Source organism: Astyanax mexicanus, chromosome 4 (genome assembly GCF_023375975.1).
Source record: "Astyanax mexicanus isolate ESR-SI-001 chromosome 4, AstMex3_surface, whole genome shotgun sequence".
NCBI lineage: Eukaryota > Metazoa > Chordata > Actinopteri > Characiformes > Acestrorhamphidae > Astyanax > Astyanax mexicanus.
The window spans coordinates 853604-877975 of NC_064411.1; the positions used below are offsets into that span (position 1 = coordinate 853604).

Sequence of the window (24372 nt, forward strand, 5' to 3'; positions counted from 1 at the left end):
AATTGCAAAATTACTTCCTTTTCTTTTAGAAGTGATGTGATTTTACATGTTCATGCTACATAATGCTTGAATAATTCTATCAAGTAACATTATTGCACTGTTATTTAAGTGGCAACCTTCAAACTACATATTTTAAATGTATTAATACAGTATTTTATAGATTGTTTTTTCATTTTCGAAATGTTTACTAACATAATTTTTTTCTATACTTTTATTGTAAAATTACAGAGAAAAGATACGAGGAAATATTATAATCTTACAGGAAGGCATTGTTAAATTAGTTACCATTTTACCTACCATTTTAACGATTTAGTTTTTACTGTGCATTGTGAATTAAAGGTTAAAGTTTATGTTAGAAAATCAGATATCAGTTTGTAACTCCAGCATCAGTAGCAGTAATCCTAGTGAATTTACTGAATAAAAAAACATTAGTTGTAGAAAATGGAAATATAGGGGTTTGTTTTCTTTCCTATTTTAGTGAAATACTTTGTTCTACTTTGTAAAATTGAAGGAAAACCCCAGAGAAGTAGTTATACAGTGTTTTAAATGAGAGTTTTAGCTGTTTAGCTCCATTCAGCTCCATGCATTGAGGATTCCCTCGCGCGCTCCCTCTAGCGGTGATGGGGTATAATGTGATATAGCGGGGGGAGGGGGCGGGGCTCTACATAAAGCGGAAGAGGCTGAGCTTCCGGTGTCTGCAGTTCTCTCACAGCGCCTGAGGAGGAAGAGTATGAAGGTATGGAGAAATTTCTCACTCTCTTTCACTCTCTTTCTCTCTCTCTCTCTCTCTCTCTCTCTCTCAGGAGGGGGGTTTGAGTAGGGGGTCGCGGAGCTGGGGATGGGGGGGCTTTACAGATCATACACAGGATAACGGATCCTCACACTCCTGCCCTCCCTCCCCCACATCACTAATACACACCTGAGATTAATCTGAACTAAATCAGTTCTGTGGAAATTCCTTCTGAAGTTTGTGTGATAAGACTCTACTTATTTCACACTAATTTAGTTTAATTTAAATATTTTCCTTCTGCTAAATCAGGTTTCACCACAGCAGTTGCTGGTAAATTATGAGACTTTCCAGTTAAAATAAAAGTAAAATATTAAATGTAAGAATTTAAGATTTAGTGATTATAGCGAGGTATGAAGTGTAATTTCACTAAGTAACATTAATTGACTTACTGATTTAACAAGGATTTTGCTATTTCACTATAATAATAAAAACAAATGTTAGGAAATTACATCTTTAGCCCCGCTGCTTTTAAGAAATCCCAGGTAAACCATTACTGTGGAATATAGTCTCCAGCTACGTCTTTACTGATACTTTAATAATAAGAAATATTTGGCATTATGGAGTAAAATGCATCAGAATAATGGATTTCTAAAATTGTGTCAGCAATATCTAAAATAAATTGTTAAATGACTCTTTACAAGACAGCATCACCTATTACTAAACAACCAATGTTCAGAAATGTAGTAGATCCTGTTAATTAGTTATGTTTTGAGTTTTTAGGAATAAATGTCTATAATGTTGTAGGCAGGCCACAGTCCTTTCCAAGGACTTTAGACAGGAAGGGGAGATTGGAAAAAGGGCGATATTTGTTGAGGTCAGAAGGGTCGAGACCAAGTTTCTTTAGTATAGGAGTGACTGCAGCAGTTTTGTAAACAGATGGAACCTGACCAAGGAGAAGTGATTGATTGATGAGAACAGTGAGGTGGGGGAGCAAGGCAGGTAAACAGGCTTTAGTTAATTTGGAAGGGAGTGAATCTAAAGGACAGGTTGTGGTCTTAGAAGAGCTTATCAACTGTTGAGAAGAGGTGCCGAGAGTTTGTTCTATGCTGACTGTTAATGAGGTCAGAAAAGTAGGTTGTCTTAGCGGCACTAACAGCATCTCTAAATGCTGACAGATGTTGCTTATAGGCATTCGCGTTAACAGTAATTTTTTCTTTTAATAGAGATGTTCTAGCTGACGACCAACCTGTTTCATGCTACGTAGATCTGACTTTTAAAAGAATTAGCAGATGTAATGCTTACTTCAGTAACAGTGATCTTGCTGTTAAAAATAACCGCAAGACCACCACCTCTACCAGAGGAATGAGGTTTACAGATGTATTTAAAGTTAGGGGGGTAGCCTGATTCAAAGAATAATAATCACCAGTTTGTTGCCAGGTTTCGGTTATGAAAAGTATATTGATAAAGTTGTCTAACTCCTGGAGCACAAGTGCTTTGTTAGGGCCAGCATGCAGAGTCAAGATTCCGGGGTAAATCAGCCGCACTCAGTCGCTCACTGGGCCGGCGTGTATAGCCGAGGGTCCAGGGTGATGGGCCGGCGTGCAGAGCCTTGAGTCCGGGGTAGAACAGCCGCACTCAGTCGCTCACTGGGCCGGCGTGTAGAGCCGAGAGTCTGGGGTAAAACAGCCACTCTCAGTCGCTCACTGGGCCGGCGTGTAGAGCCGAGAGTCCGGGGTAAAACAGCCACTCTCAGTCCCTCACTGGGCCGGCGCGTAGAGCCGAGGGTCCGGGGTAAATCAGCCGCACTCAGTCGCTCACTGGGCCGGCGTGTATAGCCGAGGGTCCAGGGTGATGGGCCGGCGTGTAGAGCCGAGGGTCCGGGGTAAAACAGCCGCTTTCAGTCGCTCACTGGGCCGGCGTGTAGAGCCGAGGGTCCGGGGTAAAACAGCCGCTTTCAGTCGCTCACTGGGCCGGCGTGTAGAGCCGAGGGTCCGGGGTAAAACAGCCGCTTTCAGTCGCTCACTGGGCCGGCGTGTAAAGCCGAGAGTCCGGGGTAAAACAGTCGCTCTCAGTCGCTCACTGGGCCAGTGTGTAGAACCGTGAGTCCGGGGTAATTTTGATGCATTAATAAAAGTTTAAGTTAGTTTTATAAACACACAGTGCAGTTCCAGTTAGTTACAGTTTTTTTTTCTTTTATTACAGTGTCTATTAGTTTCAGACTGCCTGCGCTGCGATTACATCACGTGTGTCTGTATAGTGTAACTGATTAGGCAGTTCTCTTCAGTTTATTGACCTGCTTTTATTTTAATATACAACTGCATTTTTGTTTGTGTTTTCCAGAAATTAAAATATTCTCCTGAAATTCATCACCAACAACCAGGATATTTAACATAGAGCAATGTTAAACTGCTGAAAGAGGTGAAGCAGAAGACATCCAGAAGAATATCCAGAATACACAGAAACTGTTTGATACATTTAACAGACAAATGAATCCAAGTCCCGACATGGAGAAACATCACCACTCTGTCAAGAGTTTTACTAAACAGAGTAATCTCAAAAAACACCAGCGCGTTCACACAGGAGGGAAACCGTATCACTGCTCAGACTGTGGGAAGAGTTTTAATCTACAGAGTAATCTCAAACGACACCAGCGCATTCACACAGGAGAGAAACCGTATCACTGTTCAGATTGTGGGAAGAGTTTTACTACAAAGGGGGGTCTCAAACGACATCAGCGCATTCACACAGGAGAGAAACCATATTACTGCTCAGACTGTGGGAGGAGTTTTAATCAACAGGGTGATCTCAAAATACACCAGCGCATTCACACAGGAGAGAAACCGTATCACTGCTCAGAGTGTAGGAAGAGTTTTACTACACAGAGTCATTTTAAAAACCACCAGCGCATTCACACAGGAGAGAAACCATATCACTGCTCAGACTGTGGGAAGAGTTTTAATCAACAGATTACTCTCAAACTGCATCAGCGCATTCACACAGGAGAGAAACCGTATCACTGCTCAGACTGTGGGAAGAGCTTTAATCGACAGAGTACTCTTCAAAATCACCAGCGCATTCACACAGGAGAGAAACCGTATTACTGCTCAGGGTGTCAGAAGTGTTTTACTACACAGACTGATCTCAAAATACATCAGCGCATTCACACAGGAGAGAAACCCTATTACTGCTCAGACTGTGGGAGGAGTTTTACTACACACAGTAGTCTCATAACACACCAGCGCGTTCACACAGGAGTGAAACCGTATTACTGCTCAGAGTGTGAGAAGTGTTTTATTACACATCGTGATCTCAAAAGACACCAGCGCGTTCACACAGGAGAGAAACCCTTTTACTGCTCAGACTGTGGGAAAACTTTTACTACACAGAGTAGTCTCAAAAATCACAAATGCATTCACACAGGAGAGAAAACTATCCCAAATTTGTCCCACGGCAATTAAAAGGGCAAATCGTAAATCTTTCAGAACATCTTATCCTACACAAATGTTTCACTTTGTTTCTGGTGGAACGTGTCCCAAGTGACAAACATGAACTGAATTTAACAATGGATTTGACAGGTTCAGCAAAATCATTCTTATCCAGCGATGATGTTTATTGAATTCCATGTTATGTTTTCTCGTATGTTTTTCCAGGACATTCTTTGTGAGACAGAGCTCAGTTTTTAGGGTAGTTACGGTAGGAGTTCTGAAGAAGGGAAGGTCGAGCGAGGGCACTGCCAGTGCGTGCACCAGATATTAGATTAGCATAACTTTGTCTTTAATATTTAGATGTCGTAGTTGTTAGGAGTAGAGTAGGATTCTTAGCTTGCAACTAAACGTTTAGTACCAAACCTTCAGAGCTTATGCTTAGAAGGTTTTGAATGCATTTAATCTCTTTTCTAGTCATGCAACCTGCTTCTGTGCCGTTCAGACGCTTCTCTGCTTACCTCTGCTAACTTTCATACTTTTTTTTTTTTTTTTTAGACATTTTCGAGCTACAGTGTCTGAGCTCATTATTTAGATGAGCACTAGCACTACCATATTTTGTCTCTTACTTTATTTTTTTCTAGTTTCTTTTGGACATTTTATAGTAGGGCCATAGGCACAGGAATCAGAAAAGTTCCTGTAGAGTACTAAAGTAAAAATCTACAAGATGCCTCCTTGTGTGTGGGTTCAGAGCACCTGTGCTGCCAGAACTGCTACAATCTTCTACAAAGAATGACTGTTTTGTAAACCAATTTTCGGTCCTTGTTATCAGAGTTTAAGGACTGGCATTTCTGCGCTGTTCGAGGACCATCGGAGTGTGGGAGTGCTGCCAGCGGACAACGGGCAGGAATTTTAACGGAGCAGCGAGCAGTGGAGTCGAACAGAAATGGACCAGCAGATCATGTGGACATCCCTAATGTGAGTACAGCTGAAAGAGATATGGGCTAAACCAGCAGTGGGCATCTGCCAAGCGTGTTCTTTATCTCCGCTTCTGTACGTGGCATGTAGAGAGCCGCTGGCGCAGATCTTGAGAAAGGATAAATGGATTAAAGGACTTTCGCTTTTTATGGATGACATTATGCTTTATGTTCTGACATGACAACGGTCTATTTGCATTGGACGTGACTGACTGGTTTGGAAGGGCCTTGGGCGCTAAGCTCAATTGGAGCAAGTCCAAGGCCCAGCTCTTTCGACCATGGAGGAGCATACAGACTGACCTGGATTTGGATTTTAAAGAAACTTAAATTTGGCAGAGAGGGTGGTGGACCACTGGACTGGACACGCTAGGGAAAGCTAGGCAACATTTGCGGTTTTAAGGAATTAAGGAGGTTGTGTTCTGTTTTTATTCCCCTAAGAAGTTTATAGATGCACCGATCAGTGTTTGTGGGACCGATTTCGATGGACCCTTTTATTCACACAAAATTCAGCAATATTATTGCTATTAATTTTCAAAAGAGTTTTTAAAGTTTTTAAAGAAATTCTTATTATGCTCATGAAAAATTTCACATTTGTTTAAATAATGATTTTATGTGTGTGTTGTGTTTTTAATGTGTAAAATGATAGTGTGCTGTTATGTGGTGTAGTGTATAAAAAATTAAATTAAATAAAATGGTGACAAACTTTTTTTTTTGAAAGAAAAAAAGTGAATAGTAAGCTTTAGTAATAAAGAGCTTTCTAAAAAGATTGTGCTGTTTGTGTCTGCATCTTCTTGGGGAATGCACGGATGAGTGAATTATTGAGCCACTGCATATCAAGATATAGAAAACAGTAAAATTATTCTGCATTACTTATAAAAAGCTTTAAACCTGCTTATTAAGAAATTACAGCACTTAAATAATTGCAAAATTACTTCCTTTTCTTTTAGAAGTGGTGATTTTACATGTTCATTCTACATAATGCTTGAATAATTATATCTAGTAACATTATTGCACTGTTTTTAAGTGTCAACCTTCAAACTACAGATTTTAAATGTATTAATACAGTATTTTATAGATTGCTAAAACAGCTAAAACTCTCATTTAGAACACTGTATAACTACTTATCTGTGGTTTTCCTTTAATTTTGCAAAGTAGAACAAAGTATTTCACTAAAATAGGAAAGAAAACCTGACCCTATATTTCCATTTTTGTTTCCAAACATTTTAGCTAGCTAGATAAGCTAATGTTAATTACTTTATTTCAGTATGGAATGATTTAGCTAGCTAGTTTAGCTAACTTTACTTTATTTCAGTGTGGAACGTTTTAACTAGATTAGCTAAATATAACTACTTAATTTCAGTGTAAAATGTTATAGCTAGCTAGGTTAGTTAATTTTAACTACTTTATTTCAGTGTGGAATGTTTTAGCTAGGTTAACTAATGTTAAGTATTGTTAAGTAATGATTAAGCAAGCTAGGTTAGCTAAAGTTAAGTCCTTTAATTTAGTATGGAATTATTTAGCTAGCTTAGCCATATATATATATATTTTTTTTTTTTTTCCGAGTAATGATTAAGCTAACATTAACTCCTTTATTTCAGTATGGAAATATTAAGCTAGGTTAGCTAATGTTAACTACTTTATTTCAGTGTGGAATGTTTTAGCTAGGTAGCTAAATGTAGCTATGAGCCCAGAGCTAATGCTAGACAGCTAGATTTTTAGCTAGCTACCTCTTATGAAGCTTTTTGGCACACACACACACACACACACACAATCAGCTGCTACTTTCACCCAAGCCTACCTTACTTTGTACAGAGAGCAATGCAAGCCTTGTGAGCTAGGCTAAATAGCTAGCGTTAGGTTAGCTGGCTAGATCAGCCTACACTAGATCACAAATGGCAGCTAAATAAATATGCTTTTGATAACTGTCTAAACCGAAAACTTTTTCTTGTTCTCTTTAATTTGCTTTAATTCTTCTTGTGCCTTGACTCCATGATGAAAGAATGGTGGATTACAGAGTATGTGCAGTCTGTGAAGTTGTAAGCACCACATATTAAGTGGTGTTAACCACTTATATGTGTTGCCCAGGGGCTCTGCAGATGAACAAAAAAGCCTGTGATTATATTTTAGTGTTCTGCAGTCAATATTATTTTTGTTTCATGGTTATTTAAACTTGCAATTAATCGCCTGCTTACACTTTTGACATTATTCAATAAACATTTCCATGCCATTTCTAAATTAAAAAAATAAACAGAATCACACACCAATCGTTTTAATAATTCAAATGATTTAATAAAATTATTTGTTTTCCATATTAAATTGTTGAGACATTAATGTTAAGTCAGGATTAGGGCTGGGTATCGAAATTCGATACCAAAAAGGTACTGACTAAAATGTCTTGGTACTACTGAGTACCGAAAAATAAAAATGATGCACAGAAACTGAGAGAGCACACTCGCGCTGACTGTCTCTCGCTCGCTCTGATTAGCACAGATATTTTAATACATTTTTAGACCTTGTAAAATATGTAGAATATGTAAAACTACATTTAAGACCTTTTAGGACTTTTTAACAAGCCATGGGTACCCTGGTATTTTATTTGACCTCTGTAAAGGTTTTTGTTGGCCTTTGGTCCTAACGGCAGGTACCCGGCACAGTGTCGTCTCTCTGCTGTCTCTGGGTCTCACTTTTGGGAGCTCTCTCTCTGGAGTGGCTCAGGTGGTGTTTTCCCCTTCACTTTTCGTATGGGTGGGCCTAGCGGTTGACAGCATTAAGCTAAGCTAAGCTGCACTTTGTGTATTAAGAACGGCTTCCACAGAGCAAAAACAGAGATACTAGAAGTGAAGGGAAATAATTAAATCTGCATATACTAGAAAAGATATTAATTTATTCAATACCTTCTAATCATAAGCGCTGAAGGTATGGTCCTAAACGTTTAGTTGCGAAATAAGAATCCTACTCTATTCCTAACAACTATGACATCTACATTTTAAAGACTAAGTTTTGCTAATCTAATATCTGGAGCAAGCATTTGCAGTGCCCTCGCTCGAACTCGAAGGACCTTCCCTTCTTCCGAACTGAACTCATAACGTAACTACTCTAAAAACTCAGCTCTGTCTGCCTCGCAAAGACTGAATTACTTGGGACATGCCCTAAGTGAGGTGAGCTCCATTGTCTTTGGGCCTTTCGCTTAGGCTTCAGTAGGAGGATCAACCTACATGAATGTACTTTTATTGGTTCATTAGTCATTTTAAATTTGACCTGGCTAACTGCTTGTCCCAAAGAAAAGGTATCCAACTCTGATCAACTATGTGGATTACAGCTTCAGAGATCTACCAGATGTTCTAAGAAAAAAAACACAAAACAATTACATTACATTTGATTAATCAAAACAAAACACATAATTCCAGAATGGTCAAACAACACGTTCATATGTTAACCAGCAAAAACAAACAAACCAAACAAACAAAAGACTCCCTTTGAACAACATTAAACAGGGTTACACAATACACGTTTGCAAGCTAAATAAATGAGTACAATTTGAAAAAATAAAAAGAAAAGGTTTATATTTAAACAAATAAGAATCTGTTAAGGCTGGGAATTATATTTACATTTACCAAATTATTATGTCCTCCTTATGTCTAAGCATGCTCAATTTTTAAGCTACGAATGTCCTGGAATTATGAATTCCACACTATTTAAATGTTAAATTTAAAAGAGATAGACCAACTAGTGACCTTTTATGCTGAATTTGTTAAAGTATTCTAACGGCTTGCTGTTTAGTAAGTTTGTTTAGAGAGTTAATTTAAGACTTCATGTACTCTATTCCTGTTCTTGTGCTGTTGCTACAGCCAGAGGAAAAGTGTCCTTTAGCCTAAACATTTGAAATAATATAAACAGTATGATATTCAAACTTTTACTTCTTTCTGTAATATCTACATAACACAATACTTGTATTTTTACTTTCAGTACTAGATTAAAAACACTTCAACTACTAATCAAATTCTTTTTTTTAATAGAGTAGTTGTACTTTTACTTAAGTCTGGGTCTCTAGTTCTTTATACATGTCTTTATACAAACACATGTCTGGGGAAAACATCATGGAATGCATTAAACAACAGATAAGATCAAATTTGCTGAACCTGTAAAAGCCATTGTCAAATTCAGTTCTTGTTTGCTTTTGGTGAAATGTGTCTCAAGTGACACAGTGAAGGTTTTCAGTAGAATACGGTGTTTTGGCTGCAAAAATTTTGAATTTGCAAATTTAGAATGCACTGGTGATTTTTAAGATGATTCAGCTGATTAAAACTCTTACCACAGTCTGAGCAGTAATATGGTTTCACTCCTGTGTGAACGCGCTGGTGTTTATTAAGATTACTCTGTTTAGTAAAACTCTTCCCACAGTCTGAGCAGTGATACGGTTTCTCTCCTGTGTGAATGCGCTGGTGATTTTTGAAATGACCCTGTTGATTAAAACTCTTCCCACAGTCTGAGCATTGATACGGTTTCTCTCCTGTGTGAATGCGCTGGTGTTTTTTGAGATCACTCTGTTGATTAAAACTCTTCCCACAGTCTGAGCATTGATACGGCTTTTCTCCTGTGTGAATGCGCTGGTGTCGTTTGAGATGACCCTCTTGATTAAAAATCTTCCCACAATCTGAGCAGAAATACGGTTTCTCTCCTGTGTGAATGCGCTGGTGTTTTTTGAGATCACTCTGTTTAGTAAATCTCTTCCCACAGTCTGAGCAGTGAAACGGTTTTTCTCCTGTGTGAATGCACTGGTGTTTTTTGAGATTACTCTGTTTAGTAAAACTCTTCCCACAGTCTAAGCAATAATACGGTTTCTCTCCTGTGTGAATGCAATGGTGTTTTTTGAGAGTACTCTGTTTAGTAAATCTCTTCCCACAGTCTGAGCAGTGATACGGTTTCTCTCCTGTGTGAACGCGCTGGTGTATTTTTAGATTACTCTGTTGATTAAAACTCTTCCCACAGTCTGAGCAGTGATAAGGTTTCTCTCCTGTGTGAACGCGCTGGTGTATTTTTAGATTACTCTGTTGATTAAAACTCTTCCCACAGTCTGAGCAGCGATACGGTTTCTCTCCTGTGTGAACGCGCTGGTGTATTTTTAGATTACTCTGTTGAGTAAAACTCTTCCCACAGTCTGAGCAGCGATACGGTTTCTCTCCTGTGTGAACACGCTGGTGTTTTTTGAGATTGCTCTGTTTAGTAAATCTCTTTCCACAGTCTGAGCAGTGATACGGTTTCTCTCCTGTGTGAATGCACTGGTGATTTTTGAGATCACTCTGTTCAGTAAAACTCTTGACAGAGTGGTGATGTTTCTCCATGTCGGGAAATGTAGCAAACAGTTTCTGCGTGTTCTGGAGATTCTTCTGGGCGGCTTGTGCTTCACCTCTTTCAGCAGATATTTGTTAAATATCCTGGTGGTTGATGATAAATTTCAGGAGAAACCATGGAATATTTTCATTTCTGGAAAAAACAAAGACATTTAGTGTATTAACAAACAAGCAGGTGAAAACTATAGAGAATTACCTAAATCAGTTACACAATTAGGGCTGTCGCGGTCAAAGAATTTGTCCTGCGGTTATATATGGTAGCTCAACGCCGCGATATGCGGTATGACGCCATATGCCTTCATATTAGAGCTATATGAATGTTCTTTATAAATACTTTTTACGTGCTTTGAACACTGCAGCTAATATAATATATTTTTTGTTTACGAGCTAACGTCAAACGTGCTTTACTCATCCAAGTAAACTGTTTTCAGGAGAGATAAGGGTGTAGATTAATTCAGGACAACGAAGTATTCGCAGCTGCTGAATATCAGCGTGAATCGCGCATTTAAATTGGCACTCAGAGCTGAGTGGATGGCTTGGATGAAAAGCGCAAGATATCGTTTAATTAAATGTATTTAAATAATAATTTAAATAACAGGTGCCGCGAATTTTGACTCCCCGGCAGAATTCGACTCAGTGTGCACGCGCGTCTGGTAAACATGTGGGCGCTAGAGGTTACTCTCGCGCTGTCAGTTATAATTTTGTGGGTAAATAACGCTTTACATTCATATTTTACTCAGAACAAAGCAAGCTATATAGCCTAGCCTACGGTGTCACATGGTGTGATTTGCTTAATATTTAGTTTTCTTAATAGTGGTAAATTATTAGATCTAAGATGTAAAATTCCATTGGTTTTTTTATATTTAAGTGAGAATGAGATGTTCTGACATGAAGCACCAAAAGCTAAAATTAAAATGACATAGACAGAAAAAACTATTTCCAAAACATAAAACCCTTTTTCATTTACATTAAATTCTGAAAATTTACACACGTTAATTGAAGATTTAGTTATCCAAATCAATGCTTGGCAAACCTGAGATTTTACAATTCTTGATAACAGTTCATTATTTTCCACCACATTATCTTTAAGCTAACAGTGATATACAAAAGTATTGACTTTAAGAGTGTATGTGTAGATAAAAATACCATACATATAAAAAAACAAAAATAAAAATAATTGGAGAAACGTGAATGTGATTGTGCTTTTTAACCAGAAAAAACTGCACATTACACTGTACTAAATCAATATGGTGCACACGGTGGCGTATCGCAGCATCGGGTCGAAGTTTAAATTCATCCATCTGCAGAGCCAGAAAGCAGCAGAAGTAGAGGTCTGCAGTCCCGCGCGACCCGTCAGAATATCTTGCGGCGCGGGAAACAACTGAATTGTTATTGGCGGGAGCGGGAGATTAATCAATATAGGCGATGCATTAACATGTGGTCCCGCTCCCGCAAATTGATAAGTAGTTAAGAAAATAATAATAATCACGCGATGATTCCCATGCAAGCAACAAAAAAACCCTCAAGAAAAATCTCATGGACCGACACAGGCACATGCACGCACACGGGCGGGCGCAGGATTAAAAGAAGCGATTTTTGGCGGGAGCGGGCACGCGAGCGGGTTTAAAAAAGTAGACCCACGCAGACCTCTAATAAATAAGCATTTCTTCTGATTTTTTCCTTTCCACCTTAAATATTATCACTTCTTATTAGTTGTCCTGGAAATGTAGCTACACATTTAGTGAATTAAGGATTGTAGATTTTAATAGGAACATGACTATATTAACTTATACAGTGTATTTCTGAGCCCAGTATGGAATGTATATGATAATATGATAATGTTGTTTTTAACAATACTATACTTTATCCATACTTTTTGTTTAGATAATCATGTGTATTAATTTACATTATCGCCCAAGCCTATTAGCTACTTGGGGTTAAAAAAGCACTGGGAACATTAGCTAGATAAATAACATTAGCTTCTGGCCGAAAAAGCACTGACAACTTTAGCTAGATAGCTAATGTTAGATACTTGGTTAAAAAAGCACTGGGAACATTGGCTAGTTAGGTAATGTTAGCTGCTGGTTAAAAAAGCTCTGACAACTTTGGTTAGCTAGGTGAGCATTATTTTAATGTGCCACAAACGATATAGAAACATATTGAATAACAAGAGCAGTTTTTAAATAAAATACAGCAACTGGATAGAGGGGTACATTAATTCTGAAGGTAAGTTAAGGTTTTAGCCACCTTTAGCTAACCTAACCAATGCTATCTGGATAGCTAGCAGGCAATTCCAAACAATAAACTACTATTAGCAGCCTGAATGTCTTAAACTCATTAAATTTGTGATATTGAGGTGTGGTATTGGTAACAACACTGGGTCATTTTCCAAGCTAATTTTGCTAATGATCCTGCCATAATGCAGGAAAAATATGGAAATCTAAGTTTTCATTTAAAGAAACAAAAACGCTTTACACTCCCAAATAAACAGTTTTCAGGGGAGAAATCTGTGTAGATTAACATCCAGCGCTGGCTTGCCTTTTAAAAGAAAGTGTTTTTTTAAGAATTACAGTTTTGTCTCAGATTAATCTCAGGTGTGTATTAGTGATGTGGGGGAGGGCAGGAGTGTGAGGATCCGTTATCCTGTGTATGATCTGTAAAGCCCCACTCCTGAGTCTGTGGGTCAGAGTCAGACTAGAGGCCGACCGATCGATCGGCCAGCCGATTTAATCGGCCGATTTTTGTTATTTTTTTATCAATCGGCATCGGCCGATTTTCTTATTTGGCCGCGCCGATTTTAATCCGGCACATCTGCGGGCAGCTACTTGGAACGCAGAGCAAGGTTTCAAGAGTGAGCAAGACTTTCAACGGGTAAGGCATCCATTTTTACAATCCAGTGTCCCAAAGTCTATATTTTCTCTCATGATTAGTAATCTGTGATGTTGCTTCATTTACTGAAAAAGAATAGAATTTCAACTGCATGTTGTAGCATTTCTCTCCAAACGAAACTATGCTTAGCGTTGATGGCAGGAGTGCATTTGGAATGCACCCTGACTATGCAAGGCAAGCCCTATCTATAAGCTCTAGTATAAAATAACTGACGTCTCTTCTTCAGAAACGAAAATTTCAGAAAAATAACAAAAAATAACAAACGAAAATAAACCCAAAATGTTGACAAAAATACAATCTAACGAATTTCAAAAAAATAAAACGAAATTCTCCACACAACCAAAGAAAATTACTAAAACTTGTAATACTGAAAAAAGCGGAAAAACGCGTCTAACGGACTAACGGACCACGAGTGCCGCGCGCTCGGCACAACAACTCCCGCTGTACAACTCCGCTGTACAACAGCGCTTATAAATAAATTAAACACAAAAATGAGGGTATTCTATCAGTAATTTCAGTTCGTTTTAGTTAGTTTTATAAACACAAAATACAGTTCGAGATAGTTATGTTTTTCCTTTTAATTACCGTTTTTATTAGATTCAGTTAACACAAATGTTTTTTCACTTTCAATTTTCGCTATTTCGTTCGCTTTAGTGAACAATAATAATTGGTTACTTAGCAACGTTGTAATTATCACACCAGAGCTTTATATAAAATAAAAATAGGAGCCTGATTTCGGGTCGGTCCTCAGGTCAGGTGGGATTCGGGCAGAGAATCTAAGCTCTAAAATAGAAAGCAGCACAAAAACCGGAGCAGCTAAAAAGAGCTTAACGTCCTTAATTCGGAACTTGGGTTGTCCACGGCAATCACTGAATTGATTAGAGCACGCAAATCGTCACAATTGTGCCTCACTTCACCACGCCAAACCACAGGCACAGCGGCCAGAAGCTCAAGTTCACCGGACAGAGGAGGGGTTAACCAGGGCAAAGCGAAATAAAAAAAAAAGTTCATAGAGCTGCTAAAGTAACGTGCAGTAACGGGGTGTCGGAAATGGTAACGGCGTTATAGTTACAGTCATAGTAATTAGTTAGATTACTCGTTACTGAAAAAAAGTAAAGGCGTTAGTAACGCCGTTAGTTTTAACGCCGTTACTCCCAACACTGTATATAAATAAGCTTTATTGTAAACGAATTAATAAAACAAATAGTTTCTAAAATAATGGAGTTAAAATAAAACATCTCTTTTTCATTCACTACAAACAGACATTAAATCATGCCGCCTCCTGCTGTTCTGCTGTAAAACTCACCCGTTTAAAGCGGTTTGCGCTGTTAGATATTAAATGAAACGATGAGCAGAATTTTCTGTTTTGTCGGGTTCTACTTTAGAACCCCCTCCAGACTTTTCTGATAAAAGCTCATTTTATCCTGAACCTATAAAGTCCGCGCTCTTCAGCTTTCTCAACTCATTTTCCGCTCACGCACCGAACCTCCAGTACAGCTGATGAGACGCGTTTCTCTGGCTAAGGAGCTCATTTGAAGAAGAAAAAAAACAGATAAAGCTATATTTAAATTACAGCACCTGTCTGTTTTTGCATTATTTATAATTTTATTCTTAATTTAAACGTCACCCATTTTTGTAAAATAATAGCTGCAGCCCTAACGTGAACATTTTATAACATTGTCCTCCCATGTCCATTCGTTTTCAACTGCATGGAGTTGAAGAAGAAATTAGCTTTGCCGTTTTGGAGTAACTATCTAAAGTTGTCACATTATGGAAGTCTTCTTGCACTCTGTTAAACATATTAAAATGAATAATTAATAGACTAACAGACTGCAACAAGTCATACATTTGTTAATTAGTAGGCCCCTACAGTAAATTTTATATAATAGCCAACATAATATTTCTACTATAAACATGAATATATAGTGTATATAGAACATATGTTATATAATGAATAAAATAAAATGTTATGGATAATACAATCTAAATAAAATTAATATTTTTTTATTAACATATAGTGATATAGTAACATTAAAGTCACTATAAAATGCTAACCTTATTTTCAATAAATTGTGTGAAGTTTACAACTGTTGTGCCTCCTCTTACTAGTATGATTTTAAGCATGCCAAATAAATATAATACGATAGCATATCGGCCCTAAAAATCGGCAGGTCACATCGGCCATCGGCTGACTCTGACCACTAATGATCGGTATCGGCATCGGCCTTAGAAAAACCCATATCGGTCGGTCTCTAAGTCAGACTGCTGAGCAGAGCTAGTTGAAGATCCAGTGCTGGTGGTGTAAATGCTGCACATGCTGAAGGTGGTGTTGGTGTAGGAGTGAATGTAGAACAGCGTGTAGAAAAGAGAGAGAGAAATTTCTCCATACCTTCTGCAGTTCTGCTGATCCTGCTCTTCCTCCGTCGCTACGGGAGAATAAACTCATCCAGCTACAGCCTCATCCGGGTTATGTAGAGCCCCGCCCCCTCCCCCGCTATATCACATTATACCCCATCACCGCTAGAGGGAGCCCGCGAGGGAGTCCTCAATGCATGGAGCAGAATGGAGCTAAACAGATATAACTCTCATTTAAAACACTGTATAACTATTTCTCTGGAGTTTTCCTTTAATTTTACAAAGTAGAACAAAGTATTTCACTAAATAAGTAAAAAAAAATGCCCCTATATTTTATTTTCTACAACTAATGTTTTTTAAGTCAATAACTTCACTAGCATTACTGCTACTGATGCTGGAGTTACACACAGAACTCATTTAAAAGGATTAAAACTGCAGTTTAAAAGCTTTAATAATTATCTCTGCAGTGCTGAAATAGATAATGCTATGCTGTTTTGAGAAAATGAGTACAATTTTCAAGATAAAATAGTGCGCTACATATGGAACAATTAAGCTAAATAATAGTTAATAAATGTTTGATACTTTTTAGAATGAAGATTGTAAATACATTTTATACATTTCAGACTACATTTCAGAGACTCTGGTGTCTCTGGTGGTTTGAAAAACTAGTAGCAGATTCTGAAGATTTGCATTGAGTTTTTATAAAATATGTTAAATGTTTTAGGTTTTTAAAGTTCATGTTATCTAAAAAGGGCTTTAACTGATTTTACATCTTGACAACAAAACATTTAGGGAAAAAAAAAACACAAAAACCAGCAGAAACAAATAGAAACCATATCTTTTTTTTTTTTTAGCAGAAAAGAAATTGTGAAATTGAGAAACTAATTTTACTTTTAACATACTTAAACAGCTACACACACAACACTCACACCCTTCAACACAAATTTAACACCCAAGATAAATTTATTACAAAGAGAATTATTAGAAACAGAACACACAAACACAGCTAATAATTAACAATAATTTAAACCTCATTAAAAAGTGGGCTTTTTAATTTTTTTATTGACCCCTTCTACAATGTAAGGACACAGTGCAAGTCAAGTGTGTGTGCACGTGTGTGTTTTTTATTGGTAACTAATGACAAGACCATAGAGCTTAGATTCTCTGCCCAAGTGCTTTTGCACTTAAGCTATAAGCTCAATAGCCACCCCTGTTCATTTGTAGTTTACAGTAACACCACAGTAAGACCACGAATCATTTTAAGGTGTTTTTGTATAGTGTTTCAAATTCGTGCTCGACGTGCCCCCTTTTGACTTTGAGCACCTGCCCCTCCAGAGGTCTCTGCATGGCCCTGCTAGTGAATCTAGCCTTACACCTAACAATTTTTTTAAAGCGATTTCTCTGTCGCAGACAAATTTCCAGAGTCGGGATAAAATCACGAGAGTCTGGCTAGAGTTGAGCAGCGGTCGAGTCATCTGGATCGTTTAGTGTAAGGGTGATTTCGACTGAAAGTTCTAGTCAGTCGGATTTGCGTCCTCGCGCTCCGATAAAATCAACTGTTTAATATTATCGCAAGTCTTGAGACTAGACTCAAATAGTGACGTGAGCGATGTCAGCAACCAATAGGAGAAGAGCAACAAGCAGAGGCAAGAATATATTTCACGTAACTATTCACGTACAAACTATTTTAAAAACAACACATTTTTGCAGTTAATAGGTCTTATATGGTTCTTACTTTAATATGTACAGTATTTAAAACACAGGTAGCACTTTAAAGTCATTATATTTATAGCTATTTTATTTTGCACTACTTTTTCTTATTGTGCAGAGTTTTTTAATAAACAAGTTTAATAAATATACATTTTGCATTTATGTTCTTTATTGCATTAATTCTATTTAAAACAAAGGCAAATATATAGTAGTAAAACTGTAACTGTGCTATACAAGGATGTAGCAAAAAAAAAAGAGGGAAAAGAAGCTTATAGGCAGTAAAACACAAACTGTATTAAAAAAAATAAACTGCTGATAGGGACAAAAGGTTTGAGTCGTTAGTGATCCCCAGTCTTTGCTAATTTTTTTTGCTAAAAGTCTGTGACGAGTCTGTAGATGTGAGAGGGTGTCAGACTTCGGTTTGTTAAAAGTCTTTTCAGAGTCTTTTTAAAGTCGTGTAGTGTATGGACAGCTTAAAAAAAAAACATTAGTTGTAGACAATGTAAATATGGTGAAAAACTCCAGAGAAGTAGTTATACAGTGTTTTAAATGAGAGTTACAGTTGTGGTCAAAAGTTTACATACACTTGTAAAAAAACATAATATTATGGCTGTCTTGAGTTTTCAATAAGTTCTACAACTCTTATTTTTCTGTGATAGAGTGATCGGAACACATACATGTTTGTCACAAAAAACAGTCATAAAATTTGGTTCTTTCATAAATTTATTATGGGTCTGCTGAAAATGTCACCAAATCTGCTGGGTCAAAAATATACATACAGCAACAAAATTTGTCAATTTTGGTGATGTAGCGAGTTGTGTCAATCAAATTAGCTTCATGTCATGGCCTCTTCACTTCTTGTAAGTGATTCTGATTGACTACAGCTGTTGACTTCTCATGAGCCCATTTAAATAGGGCTCATTTGACCCAGTGATTAGACTCAGCTACAAAAGCTACAATGGGAAAGTCAAAGGAACTCAGTGTGGATCTGAAAAAGCGAATTATTGACTTGAACAAGTCAGGGAAGTCACTTGGAGCCATTTCAAAGCAGCTACAGGTCCCAAGAGCAACTGTGCAGACAATTATACGCAAGTATAAAGTGCATGGAACAGTTGTGTCACTGCCACGATCAGGAAGAAAACGCAAGCTATCACATGCTGCCGAGAGGAGATTGGTCAGGATGGTCAAGAGTCAACCAAGAATCACCAAGAAGCAGGTCTGCAAGGATTTGGAAGCTGATGGAACACAGGTGTCAGTCTCCACAGTCAAGCGTGTTTTACATCGCCATGGACTGAGAGGCTGCCGTGCAAGAAAGAAGCCCTTGCTCCAGAAAAGGCACCTTAAGACTCAGCTGAAGTTTGCTGCTGATCACATGGACAAAGATAAAACCTTCTGGAGGAAAGTTCTCTGGTCAGACGAAACAAAAATTGAGCTGTTTGGCCACAACACCCAGCAATATGTTTGGAGGAGAAAAGGTGAGGCCTTTAATCCCAGGAACACCATGCCTACTGTCAAGCATGGTGGTGGTAGTATTATGCTCTGGGGATGTTTTGCTGCCAGTGGAACTGGTTCTTTGCAGAAAGTAAATGGGATAATGAAGAAGGAGGATTACCTCCAAATTCTGCAGGAAAACTTAAAACCATCAGCCCGAAGGTTGGGTCTTGGGCGCAGTTGGGTGTTCCAACAAGACAATGACCCAAAACACACATCAGAAGTGGTAAAGGAATGGCTAAACCAGGCTAGAATTAAGGTTTTAGAATGGCCTTCCCAAAGTCCTGACTTAAACCCCATTGAGAACATGTGGACAGTGCTAAAGAAACGGGTTCATGCAAGAAAACCATCACATTTAGCTGAACTGCACCAATTCTGTCAAGAAGAGTGGTCAAACATTCGACCTGAAGCTTGCCAGGAGCTTGTGGATGGCTACCAAAAGCGCCTAGTTGCCGTGAAAATGGCCAAGGGACATGTAACCAAATACTAATGTTGCTGTATGTATATTTTTGACCCAGCAGATTTGGTGACATTTTCAGCAGACCCATAATAAATTTATGAAAGAACCAAATTTTATGACTGTTTTTTGTGACAAACATGTATGTGTTCCGATCACTCTATCACAGAAAAATAAGAGTTGTAGAACTTATTGAAAACTCAAGACAGCCATAACATTATGTTTTTTTACAAGTGTATGTAAACTTTTGACCACAACTGTATATCTGTTTAGCTCCATTCAGCTCCATGCATTGAGGGCTCCCTCTAGCGGTGATGAGGTATAATGTGATGTAGCGGAGCAGGGGCGGGGCTTCTCCATAACCCGGATGAGGCTGAGTTTATTCTCCCGTAGAGCCGGAGGAAGAGCAGGATCATCTGAAGTACAGAAGGTATCTCTCTTTCTCTCTCTCTTTCTCTCACGCTGTTCTACATTCACTCCTAAAAAAATCCACGATTATTTTAAATACTCCTTATAGCCTCATGGGCAGGTGTAATCATTACAGTCATTACTAACGTTTGCTTTTGGGTTCGTGGGTCACAAACACTAGGAACCCTATCCTTCACCCTCCTCAGGTAAACCTTACCTCTTTGTTAAATTAGAATAAGATGAAGAATAGTATGTTTACTGCGGAAGTGAACAAACAGAACTGCAACAGCAGAAGAAAAGCATGAAGTGTAGTCCAGTACCACAGTTTATTTTTAAACCTGCTTCCCAAAGAAAAAGAAACACAAATAAGTTACTTTAAACCACACCAAACCAGGAGAACTGAACAGCATACATTAAACTAAACGATATTGTATATAACCAGCTAATCTTTTATTTTTTGCTTTTATTATTGTAACAGTGTTCACGTGTAGAGAGTCCCCGCAGCACCGGCAGCAGCCTGGTGTTTAGTTAGCTAACGCTAGCTAGCTCCGTGCTGCTATTGTAGCACTGTTCGCGGTATGCAACGTCTGTTACAAACGCATATTTTGTTGGAGTAGCATAATTTAATTACAACCCTGGTCAATATAGTGCCCTTTTAATAGTATGGATTAGTGTAAAGTGCTATACTACAGTAGTAGTACAACATTGTATTCAGTTCAGTGTTTTTGCTACATATATTTTGCAGCTGCAGCCTGCTGACAGTCTGTTACCCAGTGCAGAACTGCAGAACAAGCTACAATTTCATATTATAATGTCTATGGATTTCGAATGGGATAAAAAAAAGCTTTTATGGTAATATAAACAGGGGTGATTGCGTTCCGCTCTGTAAAAAAAAAAAAGGAAGAAAAAAAGCTCTGGTACAGTTATAAAGCTCAGCAGGACAGTAGGTAAGCTCCGCAGTACAGTTAAAAAGCTTCACGCACAGTTAAAAAGCTCCGCAGATGAGCTCCATGGTACAGTTAAAAAGCATATTTTTGTGGCTGTGTTCCTTTTAGAAATGAATTCAGGATTATTCAACCATGCTAGAAATTAGTAATTCATTAATGTGGCACTGTCACTATGTTGCAAAAAGATTTAATACAGTAAGGAACCTAAGTTAATTGTTTAAAATAATTGTTCTATTTATTTACATTGTCCTTTCATCTTTTTATCATATTATTGTGGCACTGTCACTAAACTGCACTTTCACGATGTGAGAGAGAATGAGTGAGAATGAGTATCACGTGTATCTGTCTAATTCTCAAACGGCAAAACATCTCCTATGTTGATCTAGGAGTAAGTCGGGGTAGTAAGCATTAATATAAATCCTTATAAATGTCAGAAAAAAAAAATCTAGTAACTGATAGTTACTGTGCACATTTTTATATATATTTTATTTATTTTATTAATTTATTTATTTATTTTATTTATTTAACTTTGTTCACAGGGTATTTTATATTATTTAACATTGTTAATCATATATTTATAAATTATAATAATTATGAATTAATTATGAATTAATTATAAATTAATTATAAATTAATTATACATTATTGTTGTTATTTTGGTTTAATGAGTGTGCAGGGCATATCCTTTTTTTGTGTTTTTAGACATTATATGCTAAATATTGAAATGTTCTTTTGTTAAGAAAGTATTTTATATTCTTAAACCATGTTAAATTATATTAGATTGGACGAGGGTCATTCAGACATAATTTTTGTGGATCATATTTCCCATTGTTGGTGTTTTAATCTTTTGGAAATCTGTTCTTAATACTATTTATTTTTTGAAATAATAGGTCTTCTTTGACATCATTCTGAACAGATTTTGCACAGACTATTAAATGTTTGAATAATGTATCAACATTTATGCCTACGTTACGTCACGGATGCAGTAGCTATGTTGTGCCGCCCCCCCCCCCTGCCCCGTTGGAACAGGAAAAAAAAGTTCAGGCTCAGGTTTTTTTTACTCTCACCCCTGTATAAAGTGCCCTATTATTTTTCACTATATAGTGTAACTGATTTAGGCAATTCTTTTTGGTTAATTGGCCTGCTTTTATTTTAAAACATTATTTTTTCTTTTTTTGTTTCCAGAAACTAAAATATTCCAGGGTTTTCTCCAAGATTCATCATCGACCAGGATATTTAACATAGAGCAATGTTCAACTGCTGAAAGAGGTGAAGCACAAGCCGTCCAGAAGAATCTCTTTGATACATTTCATATAGCCAAGTCCCGGCATGGAGAATCTCAAAATACAGCAGCACATTCACACGCGAGAGAAACCGTATCATTGCCCAGACTGTGAGAAGAGTTTTACTACTCAGAGTAATTTCAATCTGCACCAGCGCATTCACACAGGAGAGAAACCGTATCACTGCTCAGACTGTGGCAGGAGTTTTAATCGACAGAGTACTCTTAAAATACACCAACGCATTCACACAGGAGAAAAACCGCATTACTGCTCCAACTGTGGGAAAAGATTTACTAAACAGAGTGATCTCAAACTGCATCAGCGCATTCACACAGGAGAGAAACCGTATCACTGCTCAGACTGTGGGAAGAGTTTTACTCAACAGGTTAATCTCAGAATACATCAGCGCATTCACACCGGAGAGAAACCATTTCACTGCTCCGACTGTGGAAAGAGTTTTAGTCGACAAACTGCTTTCACACTACACCAACGAATTCACACAGGAGAGAAACCGTATTACTGCTCAGACTGTGGGAGGAGTTTTATTCAACGGGCCAGTCTGAAACTGCATCAGCGCGTTCACACAGGAGAGAAACCGTATCACTGCTCAGACTGTGAGAAGAGTTTTTCTACACAAAATCTTCTCAAAAATCACAAGCGCATTCACACAGGAGAGAAACCGTTTCACTGCTCAGACTGTGGGAAGACTTTTACTCAACACAGTCATCTCCAAAGTCACCAGCGCATTCACACAGGAGAGAAACCGTATTACTGCTCAGATTGTGGGAAGACTTTTACTCAACACAGTCATCTCCAAAGTCACCAGCGCATTCACACAGGAGAGAAACCGTATTACTGCTCAGACTGTGGGAGGAGTTTTAATCAACAGAGTCATCTCAAAAGTCACCAGCGCATTCACACAGGAGAGAAACCGTATCACTGCTCAGACTGTGGCAAGAGTTTTACTGAACAGAGTCATCTTAAAAAGCACCAGCGCATTCACACAGGAGAGAAACCGTATCACTGCTCAGACTGTGGCAGGAATTTTACTCAAAACAGTCATCTCAAAAATCACCAATGCAATCCCACTGTTCCACCGCAATAAAAAGTGCAAATCCTAAATCTTTGGCAGCCAAAACACCTTATTCTACGCAAAATCCTCCCTTTGACACTCGGGGCACATTCCACCAGAAATTGTGATTGCTGTTTACAAAGCACCGGATGCTAATGCTAACTACGCGCTGAAGGAGCTTTATGACAACATCAGCTCCTTTCAGAACAAGCATCCGGACCAGGCCTCCAGCTTGACACTTCCACATGCTGAGGGATGAGAGGACCATTTCAGCGAAGCTGTCCTTTCACTTCAATTCATTTCTGTGTGTCTTTGAACAAATAATAAATGTTTTCCGCAACGTTTCCGATTATGACACGGCCCATGTTCTTTTTTTTTTTTTTTTTTTTTTTTTTTTTAACAAAGAACGAATTTTCTGAAATTTGATCTATAAGATTAGTACCGTATTTTTCGGACTATAAGGCGCACCGTATTATAAGACGCACTATCAAAGAACGCCTATTTTCTGCTATTTTTCCATACATAGTGCGCATCGCATTATAAGGCGCGTTAAGTGACACTAGAAAGGGTGCCTATATCAAAGTGAACAGGGGTGGCGCCATGTTTCCCTTCCCCCACCGGGGGTGGTCGCTTGCCGGTGGAGCGTCTCAGTATACAAATCTAACTGTTAGCTCTTTCAAAGTCAAACGAGTGCTGGATATTAATCTACACAGATTCCTCTCCTGAAAACTGTTTATTTGGGTGAGTAACGTGCTTCAGTTTATTTACAGTAAGCTTAGATTTCCAGATGTCCACTAAGGCTTGCTGCACCAGCGTTAGCATAGCTATCCGCTAGCACGCTAGCTAGTCACCTAAACTAGTAAAGTTAACTTAACCCAAACTTAAACGACAGCGTTGCACTGAGTAATCCTGCGTGTTCTGGTAAGACAGTGAGATATTAGCTAGCGATTCGTCCCCCGTAGCTTGTTTTAACACGGTAAACAAGCAGATTACAGGCTGATAAAACTCACCTCTGAGAGAGTTAGCGCTTAGCATCTAGCTAATGCTAGCCAGGCAAAGCAGCACAGACTTACAGGCCGATAACTCACCTCTGAACGGTGAACGCTTAGCGATTAGCATCTAACTCTAATAATACTGCTCCAGCAGTATTAAAAGTGCTAAATTTAGAAAATACTGATCTCTGAACAGTGAAAAAGCTAGCTAGCTAAGCGGTTAGCATCTAGCTAATGCTATTGCTGCTCCAGCCTCGGAGCGGCACGGCTCTGCACGGAGTGTGTGTT

At 38.2% G+C, this 24372-nt stretch overlaps 2 protein-coding genes across 3 annotated transcripts; one reads left to right on the forward strand and one right to left on the reverse strand.

Moving 5' to 3' along the window:
* The first annotated feature begins 695 nt into the window (after positions 1-695).
* LOC111191234 (zinc finger protein ZFP2-like) lies at positions 696-23533 on the forward strand. Of its 2 annotated transcripts, XM_049477814.1 has the most exons (3): positions 696-736; positions 3071-3148; positions 22007-23533. In XM_049477814.1, exon 3 carries the CDS (start codon positions 22067-22069, stop codon positions 23123-23125), a length of 1059 nt encoding a protein of 352 aa, XP_049333771.1. In that variant the 5' UTR covers positions 696-736; positions 3071-3148; positions 22007-22066; the 3' UTR covers positions 23126-23533. The 2 variants fall into 2 exon arrangements, with proteins under 2 accessions (XP_049333771.1, XP_049333770.1); XM_049477813.1 differs by lacking the exons at positions 696-736; positions 3071-3148 and adding an exon at positions 19739-19812 and having other exon boundaries at positions 21923-23533.
* On the reverse strand, positions 7394-15840 carry LOC125801278 (zinc finger protein 239-like). Its single transcript, XM_049477731.1, has 2 exons — positions 15759-15840; positions 7394-10613 (listed from the first exon to the last, which is right to left on the reverse strand). Exon 2 carries the CDS (start codon positions 10469-10471, stop codon positions 9344-9346), a length of 1128 nt encoding a protein of 375 aa, XP_049333688.1. The 5' UTR covers positions 10472-10613; positions 15759-15840; the 3' UTR covers positions 7394-9343.
* Positions 23534-24372: the final 839 nt, after the last annotated feature.